This window comes from Mustela putorius, unplaced genomic scaffold, assembly GCF_011764305.1.
Source record: "Mustela putorius furo isolate JIRA1106 unplaced genomic scaffold, ASM1176430v1.1 tig00003909_pilon_pilon_pilon, whole genome shotgun sequence".
Taxonomy (NCBI): domain Eukaryota; kingdom Metazoa; phylum Chordata; class Mammalia; order Carnivora; family Mustelidae; genus Mustela; species Mustela putorius.
In genome coordinates, this window is record NW_025422057.1 from 4,385,883 (window position 1) to 4,398,590 (window position 12,708).

The 12,708-nt window shown below is 59.5% G+C and overlaps 1 protein-coding gene across 12 annotated transcripts in view; it reads right to left on the reverse strand.

Moving 5' to 3' along the window:
• PTPRE (protein tyrosine phosphatase receptor type E) overlaps positions 1-12,708 on the reverse strand; it is a 152,396-nt gene that overhangs the window by 29,347 nt on the left and 110,341 nt on the right. For 9 of the 12 annotated variants that reach the window (XR_006603135.1, XM_045068536.1, XM_045068532.1 and 6 more), the window contains 4 exons: positions 10,259-10,358; positions 9,897-9,970; positions 6,020-6,156; positions 629-719 (listed from right to left, as the gene is read on the reverse strand). Coding sequence is in view for 11 of the 12 variants with exons in the window: in XM_045068536.1 (XP_044924471.1) it covers positions 629-719; positions 6,020-6,156; positions 9,897-9,970; positions 10,259-10,358 (402 nt within the window). In the remaining variant the exon portion in view is untranslated. Of the gene's footprint in view, positions 1-628; positions 720-6,019; positions 6,157-8,491; positions 8,862-9,896; positions 9,971-10,047; positions 10,228-10,258; positions 10,359-12,708 lie in introns of those variants that run through there. The other 3 variants (XM_004751719.3, XM_045068538.1, XM_045068539.1) reach the window with 3 other exon arrangements.

Below are 12,708 nucleotides of genomic sequence, written 5' to 3' on the forward strand. Positions count from 1 at the left end.
TTTTAAAGATTTTATTTATTTATTTGACAGACAGAGATCACAAGTAGGCAGAGAGGCAGGCAGAGAGAGAGGGGAGGAAGCAGGCTCCCTGTGGAGCAGAGAGCCCAATGCGGGGCTCGATCCCAGGACCCTGGGATCATGACCTGAGCCGAAGGCAGAGGCTTTAACCCACTGAGCCACCCAGGTGCCCCCCACCACCTGGCATTTCTTATTCTTTTGTTTCTGTCCCTAGTCCAGGGGACCTGCTGCTGGTGCCAGGAGCACAGAGTCTGAGACAAGGAGAGGGCCAGGGCCACCAGCACAAGACGGGCTCAGGACTGGATCCCGTCGGAGGTCCTGCCAGCCCATGCAGGTGGCACTCCCTTTGGCCACTGGGCAGCGCGGGTCTCAACACCAAGCACAGGCTTGGTGGCCAGACCCACCATGACAGAGGTGGCTCAGGCTGCCCGTGGGAGATGGGCATCTATACTCCCGGTGCAAACACGGGTTTGCAGCGGTGCGGGTGCGGGCCCCCATCTCCGAGCACTCGACCACCATGCTGCCCCGACAGGCACAGTCCCAGGAGCCGCGAGGGAAGGTCGAACATACTCCCGATGGGACCCACCGTGCAAGAAAGGTAAAATCTTACTGGGAAGGATGTTGGGGTATCGGTTTTTTTCTCTGTTTTCTTCCTTATTGGCCTGTTCAAAAGTTCCTTGTATGTGTCCAGACGGCAACGACTAGAAAAGAAAACACAGTTAGCATGAAAAGGGATGCATCCAGATACCACGTGCGCGTCAGCCACTCTAAGGAACGCGGGCAGGAGGAAGACTCCATCTGGACAGCCCCCTGCCCCTACCCCCAGTCTGCGGCCCTCTCTGCCTGTGGGCTGTGCTGGGCGCTGGGCAGAGCCGTGATGAAAGGCACTCTGGCTAGCAGGCCAAGGGAGCCGTGGGTATAGTGATGACCCACGGTTGGACCCGAAGACACATGAAGTCAGGGACTTGCCTGGGCATTGTCACCCAGTCCCCTGGAGCGGTGTGTCCGGGCCCAAAGCAGGCCCACTACAAATACGTCCAATGACAGGACAGCCTGGGGTAGAGAGCAAGGGTGTCTGTGCAGAGGGGCTGGGAAGGTACACTCTGCCTCTGGGGCTGGGCTGAGGGACAAGCACAGTGATGCACCAGGAACTCAGCCTTGGGGCCCCTGCTTGCAACGCCGTGTGCTCAGGGTCCAGCAGTGAGTGCTCAGAGGGGGCTCCGTGGCAACTGCTGACCCCAGCCCCACCCGGGACCAGCACGAAGATCCCCAGGGGTCCTGTGTGCACCCTTGGCTTCCTAATCCCCCGGCCTCAGGTGACGACATGAAGGGGCCACTCGGACCCTGTAACCGATGTGCTGCTCAGTGGACGCAAACCCGGGCTCCCTGACTTCCATTCCTCGACCACTTGGGGCCCCTCCCATCCTGCCAGCTCGGGCCATGCTCCTGCCTGTGGGGGCTGCTGGGTCATCCTCTGCACTCAGATGAGCCGCAGTGCACAGAGGGAAAGAGCCTTTTGAACCCCCACATCATGCCTTTCAACATCAACCTAAACACTGACCGGACCGGGAACCCCAGGAATTCAAGCACTAAGTGAGTCTTTGCAGCATCTTCGGTGTGCTGGGCCCCGTAGGAGGAGCTGCATCAGGGGCCCCGGCCGTCACAAGCCATCCTGCGATGACAGGATCCTGAGGTTACAGATGAGGAAACCGCCCCCCACGGCTGCTGCAGATGTGGCCGGAATGCCCTGGCTTGCAAGGGCAGACATGGGTCAGGGCCTGCCGTCTGGCCTGGCGCAGCCACGAGGCCACGAGGCAGGTGCTTCCTTCTTCAAGTATAAAGTCCCAGGGGCGTGGGGGCAGGGCTCAGAGTGCAGCCCAGACTCTAGGCCTGCTCACCCCGTGAGTCAGGAGGGAAGAACTTGCCACGCACAGGTGCCTAGCGCGTCCCTCTCCCGGATTACAGGGCTTTTCCATCCCTGACTCAGCCCCTGCCAGCCAGTGTCATCTTTTCCCCGTTTTGGGGTCACCACACTGGCTGGCCATGGTCAGAGAACCTTCCAGGGCCGGTGTGGAGGCCAGCCTGGGCGGGGGCAGGTGGTGGGGGTTGCTTGGGACCAGCACCTTCTCTGCTGGAGTTTCTGATTCTTATCAAAACTGTCTTGACACTGACTTCCTGGACCCGCCCTGGACAGGCAACTGGTGATAACATTCTACGACTCCTCATTGTCTATACCTGAAACCTGTTTTTGACCTCAGCCCTGAAAATAAAAACAAGGTGTATTACTAAGATGTCACGTGTTCGTCAAAACCCGCCCGATGGATGACGCAGGAACCCCAGCTCTGGACTTGAGAGCATGACAACCCGTCAGCAGCAGTCACCGTTTGGAACGCGCGGAGCGCACGGAGGCAGGAACAGCCGGGGAACCCGTGTGCAGGGAAGGGCGGGCACGTGGGAACCCTGACCCTCTGCAAGCCTAAAACCGCTCTACAAATCAAAGTCTATACAAATAGTACATTAAAAAGACAAAGAAAAAGAGGCCCCGGGATGCCTCCCTCTTCCTTGGAAGGTGAATGGCTACAACGTGGTGGGTAGAGAGGCCCGAGGGGTCTCGGTGGCGAGCGTGGACCCAGCCCTGCCACCCCTCCCCACCACAGGGACCTGAGACCCGGAATACGGAGCTGGGGTGGAACACTGGCTTCGTGGGCGGCGCAGAGGGGCACCTGGCGTGAGAGGCCCAGCGCTCTGCGTAGGGAACACGTCTCTGTAGCCCAGCACACAGAGTAACAGCCGCGAGGGGCTGGCCCATCCCTTTCTCCTGCTGTCCGTGTGCCCATGGACCCTCGACTCTGAGCTGCTCATATGGCACAGGGGAAGCGGGACAGCACCCGGGGGAGGGCTCCGCCGTAACTGGGTCATCCCTGCGGTGCCGGGTGTGAGCCACGTGCGTGGTAATTGGTCACCAAATACCATGACTGATCGTCCAGTTACATACAGTGGCCAAAGGAGGTTTGTTTGTTTGCTCCCTTGAGGTGAGATTTCATGTCCATAAACACACGGGAGGAGCCCCAGGTCCTGCCCCTTCCCCTTCCTCCATGCTTGGCATTTGGGCAGGTGGGGAGAAGGGCAGAGAGGTGCACGGTGGGAGCTGTTCCAGCAAGCTCTGGGGGACATGCCTGGCTTGCATGCCCTATGGGGCCTTCTCCTAGCGGCCCCGCCCCTGTGCCTTTCCACACGCTAATGACAGGCTGCATCCGGCCTTGGCTTGGGCTAGCCGGATGGTCTGAGACTGAGAAGATTCTGTCCGGGGAAGTGGGCTGTTCTGGGTCTGAATGGCGCTCCCTTGATGGGGCTTAATTGGGGAGCCTGGAACAGATTTCCGTGGGAGAGCTCTTGCGCGTGGAGGGGTGGCGACTGAGGTTGGGGGTTCCCAGGAGGGGTCTCAGAAGCATGGCAGCCGCAGCCCCCTCTTGTGCAGACACGCAGCTAAGCAAGGCCCACAACTGCTTCTCTCACGTGTCAGGATACTCCAGGGGATGTCCTGTGGCAGGCAGCATCCTTATTTTATAGGTGAGTAAACTGAGGCAGGCAGAGGTTAAGTAATGGCCCAAAGCCCTCTGGGCTGGTAAGAGACGAGCTGGGCCAGGCATCCGGGCAGGCCAGAGCCCGCGTCCCCTTGTCCCTCCCCGACGGCTCCACCGAGCTGACCCCCGTGCCAAACGCTTTCAGGCCACTGAAGCCCTGGGTCGGCCAATAAGCACATCCCGACTCGTCTGGTTGGACGACTCTGAGCCTCGTCTGTCCCTTCCACAGCGTCTGGGACTGGAACTCAGGACAGCCGGCGCCAAGGAGGGAGATGAGATGCCGTCGTCCAGCTCAAGTGTGGAGCCAGGCCTGCGCTGGTCCTGGCAGGCTTTGGGGCCCTGACAAGGGGCAAGCCACATAAACGTGGCTGAGGGCCCGGCCGGCTCCCACTCGTGAGAGGAGCAAACGGGTCCAGAGAGTACCGGCAGCTCGCCCCAGGTCCCCCAGCGCCAGGCCCAGGCCCTCCTCCCCTCTGCTTATCTGCCCGCCCCGCCCTGCACAGAGGCCTCCAGGGGGCCACAGGGAAGCCACTCAGTGGGAGGGGTTGGGCAGGGCGAGAAGGATAAAGCACCCAATTTAAAGTGGTTTCCCCAGAACTGCCCCTAAAATCAAGCAAAATAATATTCCAATGCCTTTGAATATTTAATTTCTTTCTAAAGACAAAATCAAAGCCAAAAAAAGAAAAATTGTTGAGGACCCATTCATGAAACCTTTATGTACAGTCAGGATGGGTAACTGCAGAGACAGGCCGCGTCGGAGAAACCCGTCGGCAGGGCCTCGTCTTTATTCGCAATTGCACTATTTCGCTCAGCATGGATCGTTCACTCTGATTTTGATATATTTGCTTGTTGCCTTAAAAATTATTTCTCCTGAAGAATGGAGGTTTCTTTGTACCTGGGGTAACAGCCTCACCTGCCTGACCCTATTTCTGGCCCTGCTCCATCGGAGTGGCCCTCACTCCTCCCCGAGACGGCAGCAAAGCCCGCTGCTTCTGACCACGGCTTCCTGCTGGCCCGGCCACCCGCCCCCCCACCACGTGCAGAAACCCCAGCGCGAGGGCAACTGGGACCAGGCAGGAGGGGCAAAGTCTGCTGCAAACCTGGAGAGTTTGGACGTGGGGAGTTCACTTCGCTCATGTGGCTGACAGATTGCAAAACAATATGGCTTAGAGCTGTCTTTCAATATGACCTAATTTCTCAAAAAAAAGTGTGTGGGGGGATACATTTAGAAACAATTAAAAGGAAGCAGGATAAAGGCGGACAAGGCATGGGTTAGAAAACAAGCCAAGTGCAGGTGAAATGCTCTGTCACCTCCCATGCCCTCACCGGACGTTTCCTTATGAAACGTCCCCTGGGCTGAAGCAGTGTCATCTTTGGGTAAAACGACTGCACAATGCTTTGCTCTTTACAAAGCCTGCTGTCGGAGCCTCACAGGGAGCCGTGAGGTCCCTAAGACAGGCCCCTCTGCTGCCAAGGCGCACCCCCGTGGTGGAGGCCAGCGGAGCAGGTGCAACGGACCCATGGTCCACAGCCGGTCCGCTTGGCCCCTCCTCCTGCAACCTCCACGCTCAGCACATGGCTGTGCACGAAACCAGGAAAATGCAAAAAACGAAACTCAAAACACAGTCAGGGATTAACTCTGAGCAGTCAAACCCAAGGAGACTTCCCAGTGTCTGTTTTACCCACCCCCCCACCCCCCATCTCTCCAACACATTCAGGAGTCCCAGGACATTGACTGTAACACGAGCAACACAAAGGAGCATGGTGAACACACGTCCGTAGTCTTGTTGAGTCAGGAGACTCGGTTTGCTACCATGGGGACTGTCCCGACGGGCATCACGGAGGTCACAGAGAAGGTCACAGTAGCCGAATGAAGGCAAGGATTTGGAGCAGACCTCAAACTGAAGGGCTCTCACAGGCAGAGTTCATGCACCACCCCCCCCCCTCAGGGAGCCCCACAACTGCTTAATTCATGCTCTGAGCGGGGGTCGGAAGAGGCATATTTCCTTTGCCAGCGAGATGCGTAAGCTCTTCGAAGCCCATGAAAAGTAGGGTGGGGCTCCCCGCTTTCAGCACGGAGCCGTCCCACCGCCGCCTGCTCAGGCCCTGGTTCTCCATGTTCACAAGATTCCCAAGTCTCCGTCATGCTGGATTTTAGGATACGGCAGCCAGAGTGTCAGCGCTGAAAGGAGCCTTTGGGAACATCTCCCTCAAGAGTCCGTCCCATCTTAGGAAGGAGCAACAAAGGTGGGAAGGCGCCCTGCAGCAAAAATCAGGTCTCCAGAAACGCGCTTCGGGAACAGGGTCATGACTGACGCAAGAGTTCCCGTCTTCAGGCAACGGATCCTGAAATATGGTACCACCTGCCCGCGTATTCCACCCCAGGACAAGACAGAGGACCCCCCCACCCCACTCACATTGAACTCCTCCCGAAAGCGTTTGCAGTCGTCTGCGGAGCGGACTCGGATCTCCTCCTCCAGGTGCGCCACGGGGATGGGAAAGTACTTCTTGGGCCCGGAGGGGGACCTGCTGAGAAGCATCACTCTTTGTTGCTCTGTGGGACCAAAAGAAACATGGGGGCCACTGAGCCACATTCCGGGACAGCTGGCTCCGTAACCAGATGGACTGACAGCATTCCTGGGAGAAAGACAAAGCTGTGTGTGGGGGGGGGGGGCAGCTCACTGCTCTTAGATCAGGTAGCCCCGGCTGCCGGGGAGGGGTCTGAGCACCTGAGTGAGTGTGGAGATCTGTCGCCTGTGATACACCCACGCCATTTACAAATAGAGGTGTTCCTCGGGGTGGGGGTGGGGACCAGCTCCCACCTCAAACTGAAGGGGGAGGGGACCAGCTCCCACCTCAAACTGAAGGGGGAGGGGACCAGCTCCCACCTCAAACTGAAGGGGGAGGGGACCAGCTCCCACCTCAAACTGAAGGGGGAGGGGACAGCTCCCACCTCAAACTGAAGGGGGAGGGGACCAGCTCCCACCTCAAACTGAAGGGGGAGGGGACCAGCTCCCACCTCAAACTGAAGGGGGAGGGGACCAGCTCCCACCTCAAACTGAAGGGGGAGGGGACCAGCTCCCACCTCAAACTGAAGGGGGAGGGGACCAGCTCCCACCTCAAACTGAAGGGGGAGGGGACCAGCTCCCACCTCAAACTGAAGGGGGAGGGGACCAGATCCCACCTCAAACTGAAGGGGGAGGGGACAGCTCCCACCTCAAACTGAAGGGGGAGGGGACCAGCTCCCACCTCAAACTGAAGGGGGAGGGGACCAGCTCCCACCTCAAACTGAAGGGGGAGGGGACCAGCTCCCACCTCAAACTGAAGGGGGAGGGGACCAGCTCCCACCTCAAACTCAAGGGGGAGGGGACCAGCTCCCACCTCAAACTCAAGGGGGAGGGGACCAGCTCCCACCTCAAACTGAAGGGGGAGGGACCACCAGCTCCCACCTCAAACTGAAGGGGGAGGGGACCAGCTCCCACCTCAAACTGAAGGGGGAGGGGACCAGCTCCCACCTCAAACTGAAGGGGGAGGGGACAGCTCCCACCTCAAACTGAAGGGGGAGGGGACCAGCTCCCACCTCAAACTGAAGGGGGAGGGGACCAGCTCCCACCTCAAACTGAAGGGGGAGGGGACCAGCTCCCACCTCAAACTGAAGGGGGAGGGGACCAGCTCCCACCTCAAACTCAAGGGGGAGAGGACCAGCTCCCACCTCAAACTCAAGGGGGAGGGGACCAGCTCCCACCTCAAACTGAAGGGGGAGGGGACCAGCTCCCACCTCAAACTCAAGGGGGAGGGGACCAGCTCCCACCTCAAACTGAAGGGGGAGGGGACCAGCTCCCACCTCAAACTGAAGGGGGAGGGGGACCAGCTCCCACCTCAAACTGAAGGGGGAGGGGACCAGCTCCCACCTCAAACTCAAGGGGGAGGGGACCAGCTCCCACCTCAAACTCAAGGGGGAGGGGACCAGCTCCCACCTCAAACTGAAGGGGGAGGGGACCAGCTCCCACCTCAAACTCAAGGGGGAGGGGACCAGCTCCCACCTCAAACTCAAGGGGGAGGGGACCAGCTCCCACCTCAAACTGAAGGGGGAGGGGACCAGCTCCCACCTCAAACTGAAGGGGGAGGGGACCAGCTCCCACCTCAAACTGAAGGGGGAGGGGACCAGCTCCCACCTCAAACTGAAGGGGGAGGGGACAGCTCCCACCTCAAACTGAAGGGGGAGGGGACCAGCTCCCACCTCAAACTGAAGGGGGAGGGGACCAGCTCCCACCTCAAACTGAAGGGGGAGGGGACCAGCTCCCACCTCAAACTGAAGGGGGAGGGGACCAGCTCCCACCTCAAACTCAAGGGGGAGGGGACCAGCTCCCACCTCAAACTGAAGGGGGAGGGGACCAGCTCCCACCTCAAACTGAAGGGGGAGGGGACCAGCTCCCACCTCAAACTGAAGGGGGAGGGGACAGCTCCCACCTCAAACTGAAGGGGGAGGGGACCAGCTCCCACCTCAAACTGAAGGGGGAGGGGACCAGCTCCCACCTCAAACTGAAGGGGGAGGGGACCAGCTCCCACCTCAAACTGAAGGGGGAGGGGACCAGCTCCCACCTCAAACTCAAGGGGGAGGGGACCAGCTCCCACCTCAAACTCAAGGGGGAGGGGACCAGCTCCCACCTCAAACTGAAGGGGGAGGGGACCAGCTCCCACCTCAAACTCAAGGGGGAGGGGACCAGCTCCCACCTCAAACTGAAGGGGGAGGGGACCAGCTCCCACCTCAAACTGAAGGGGGAGGGGACCAGCTCCCACCTCAAACTGAAGGGGGAGGGGACAGCTCCCACCTCAAACTGAAGGGGGAGGGGACAGCTCCCACCCACCACAGATGCCTTATTTCTGACCCCTCGCCTCAGCTCCTTCTGCAAAGGATTTGGGCAGTCCGCCCGTCCGCTCAATTTTCCGGGATTGAAATGAGGAGGAAGACTATGTTGATGAACTAGCAAGAGTCATTTGTCGGACTTGGGAAGAGACCGGGAACCGGTTAGGATGTGAGTCTCCCTCAGCCTTGTCTTCTTCGTGACACACACGGCCCTGGATGCGGCCAGCCCGTGAGCTGCAGGAGGAGCGAGGCAAACATGCGCTTGCTCGGCAGCGAGCGCGCAGGGAGGCCCCGGGAAGGGCTGGCTGCGGGGCAGTTCCTGGCCAAATTCCTTCCATCAACTCCGAGCGAGACAAACGGAGCAATCCCTGGCATGTGCGTCCCTCCCCGGAACATGCGCCGATATTCTCAGCAGGGTTGACGTGGAACCTTTGCCGTCAGGCGGCCGAGGGCCTGTCCCCACCTGCAGCGCCGTTCTGCGGCCCAGCCAAGAGCTCCTCCCCGGGCTCCTTCCTCGGAGAGAAGATGTGTCAGAAGGAGTCTGGCGGGGGCCTCCGGGGCTCACCAGCCACACCTTCCTCCCTCCCATTCCGGCTGCTCAAAGGTGCTGGGCAGGGAATCGGGGCAGGAAGGGGAGCCTCGGAGGCCACGTTAGCACCTAACAAGGTACGCCCGGCCCCAAGCCTGAGAAACTGCCCTGGAGCCCCCCTCCCCCCCGAGTCCGTCCCTGCTGCCTGTCCTGCCAGCGCGTCTCAAGTCTGATAGCGTGTTTGTTCCCTCCTGGCGTGGAACGAGCCGGCAGCAGGCGACCAGAGGAAGCAACAGCCACTGGTGTGAACCAATACTTTTGAAAGCTTTTGCCTCACACAACTTTCCCGGCCATCTGGCTGGGGGGGGGGGGCAAAGAAACAACGTGCCTTGTCAGTTGCATTAACGCTTTCTGAACTGGACTCAGAGCGGAGGGAGAAAGGTCTGGAAGCCCTCCACCGACAGCAACCATGCCCGCTGCACACACACACACATCGGCTCCCTTTTTGCATCGCGCTCCGGACCAGTGCAAATTTCAGGGAAACCCGTCAGAGCGCTTTAGAGTAAGAACCAGGCCATCTCGTTCTAGAAGGACTGTGAGGGCTTACTGAAAAACATTACATGTCCAAACTCCGTAAAAAAAACGACCAGATGTGAACGTTTCCAACAAAGCCACAAACTGAAAGCAAGTGTCTGTTTCCCACCAGAGAGAAATGGAGAAAAGTCTTGAAATGGTAAAATTCTACCACCCTAAAGGCTAGCGTCAAACCAGGGAGAGCGAGATGGGAGTCTCGAAGCTGAGGGAGTTTAACATTTAAAACAAAAGGCAGACCACGGCCCCCGGTGAGGTCAGAAAGAGCGCAACACCCACCGCACCCCCGCCCCCGGCCCCCGGGTACCTTGTTCTTCCAGGATCCCGTTGGGCATCTTCTTGTCATTGGCGCTGACCACGGCTTTCCTCTGCTTCCTGAACCTTGGAGACACAGACCGGTTAGCTCCGGGCCCGGGGGCATTTCCCAGACCACAGGGACTTTGTGTGGCGATACCCACCAGGTGAGCCGGGAGAAGCTCTTCCTGCTGCTCATGGCTGGGCCGAGCCACCCTGGCCTCCGGTCCCCAACCCCGCGGGTCCCCAGCCCCTCCCGTCACCGGCCCCGCCACCCTCTGTCTGGGCCCACACCCGCCCTGCAGCCTCGAGCAGCTCATTTCCTCTTCAGAGCTGGTTGGGGCAAGTCCGCCCGCGCCCCGGGGACACTCCTACCTGAAGAAGTAGGCGGCGAGGAGCAGGAGGAGGACGAGCAGCATCAGAGGTAGCAGAAGCCAGGCCAGCAGCGGCTGCGGCGCGCCTGGGGCGGGAGGGCCTGCGGGCAGAGCCGGGCCCCATCGCCATGGGAGACCCCAGGCAAGGACTCAGATAACAGGGAAAGTGGGGTTTGGGCAAGGAAAGATCCCCAACACTAGGCTGCACCTTACAGTTTGCAAATTTGTTGCCCTCCGTCCCATTCAAACTTCTTCCCTGAGAACAGAACCTTCTTCAGCTCTTCTTGGACCCCAGCACCACACTTGAGAGTCTGCAAAGCCCGCCATGGGCCCCATCCGCCGTGCTCCCCATCGAAGAGATGAGTGGTTTTGATCCACGCAAGGGAGCTTGACCTGAGGGCCTGGTGGCTTCATCCCAGACTCCCAGACTCCCCGAGGGGCAGTGAAGGCACAGTGGGGAGCCCCGGACCCTCAAGTAACCTATGACCCCGCGTTCCTGGGGCACCTGCCTCCCCCCCATCGTGGGAAAGTAGAGGAGGTTGGGGGATGAGCTGCCCGCTGTTCTGTTCTGAGGACGGCGTGCGGAGCTCCCAGGACCTCAGGCAGGAGCTCAGGGCACGGGGTGTAGCCTGTAGCCTGGCCCTTGGGTCAGGCTGTGGCCAGGCCACAATCAGGTCTTCTAGAGCTTCGAGCTCCCAGTCCTACTGGTCCTGGCTGAATTTTCTCATTCAGAAGGTCGCATGTCCTCGGATCAAGAGCAGCTGCCGTGTGGCTCCCTGGGACCAGCCCAGTGAAACCCAATTCCGAGGGGCTCTGGTGGCCTTGCTCCCACCCCTCCCCCTGAAGTTCTGCCTGAGCCCCCGCCACCCCAGACTGCCGTGCTGCCCTCTCCTCATCAAAATGGACCTGCTCCCAAGGAGCATATCAAATGCCTCCTCCTCCAGGAAGCCTACTTGATTTTCCTCCTGTGGATCCTAGAGACTCTCTATAAGCACAGACCCCACTCTGCTGGAGTGAACTGGCCGTGTGGGGTGACTGCCTTCCCTCAGATTCAGTGGATGCCCCTCAAAGGCAACAACTCAGCTTCCTTGGCTCTGAGTTCCCAGAAGCACTAAGCACAGCCTTGAGCGCAGTGGGAGCATCGCAGGCCGGTAGCCTCCTTCCCCCACATCCCAGTGCTGGTGTATTCTAAAGGGCCTCTGTGCATCTCATGCCCCACGTGTTAAGCAGCCTCCCCCCAGGCAGGGCCTCATGCTGACTCCCGTCCCTGTAAGCGGCTAACGCAGGTATTTCTAATAAATGACAGCACGGCAATGACTCGAGTGACCAGCTGATGCAGAGGTGCCCTGGGGGCAGCGGGTCTGTGAGGAGAAGGAGGCCAACCGACAAGACACCCTCCTTCCAGGCTGAGCCAATGCCTCTCCCCTCTGACTAGCAACCTCACGAGCCAAGCGAGAGGGCAAAGCCAGGGTGACCCAGGCTGAGCCACTAAGAGCCCTGGGTCCTCTCCTCTTCCCCGCCCCCTCCACTGCAGAGCTGCCTGGGGAGCAGATCGGGCCTGAGGCTGCCACACTTCCGCATCCAGTGAGTCCCCTCCCTGCTCTGCCGGGGCGTTGGCGCCTACTCAAGTACAGTCTGATGGGGGAGATGCCTGACACCAAGGGGCAGAGCTGGGCCCAGCCCCACACCGCAGACAGGGCTCTATCCCTGCCCTGCCAAATGCAACCTCAGAGTGTGGGCGGGTGCCTTTTCCTCCCCCCAACTTCTGCATTTGCCCAGAGGTCAGGCTGCCCCAGCTCAGCTCCAATCTTGGCAGTGACTGCCTGGCTAGCTCGCCCGTCTGAGGACTAGGGGGACCTGGCCTGACTTGGGGGTCTGAAGGGCGCCTGGACCACAGACAGACCATCCCTAGGGTCAGGAGGCTCCAGGGTCTGGCCTCCAGGCTCAGGCTGCCTCCAGTAAAGGCCAAGGTTACAGAGGTGGATGTCTCCACAGCACACCCTTGAGGACCCAGGGAGAACGACCCACAGATCCGGCGTTGTGCTGTGTGCAAGGCAGAATCTGCAGATCCAAGGATCAATGTCAGCAGCTGCCTCTTTCTGGAAGGCAGAGATTGGCAGGAACACTCAAGAGCCGGCGGGCCTGACGGGGGGCCTGACGGGGGGCCTGGAGAACTGAGAGTGCCCCCCCCACTATCCAGTTCCTCCAGTTTGCCAAAAGAAGAAGTTCATATTTTCATGTAAAAAATGATCTGATTTTTAAATATAGATAAGTAATGCAACCTAAATGCAATTTTTGAAAAATACTACGGTCTAGAAAAAAAGCCTCTACAGGCCGTGTCCCCTGTGCCAAGTGAAATGTGCAAAACAACAACAACAACAAAAAAAACAGATGACATTGGCTATCGGCCAGCTCTGTGACTCGCCTTCCTCGTTGGGCCGTCTGCCCTGG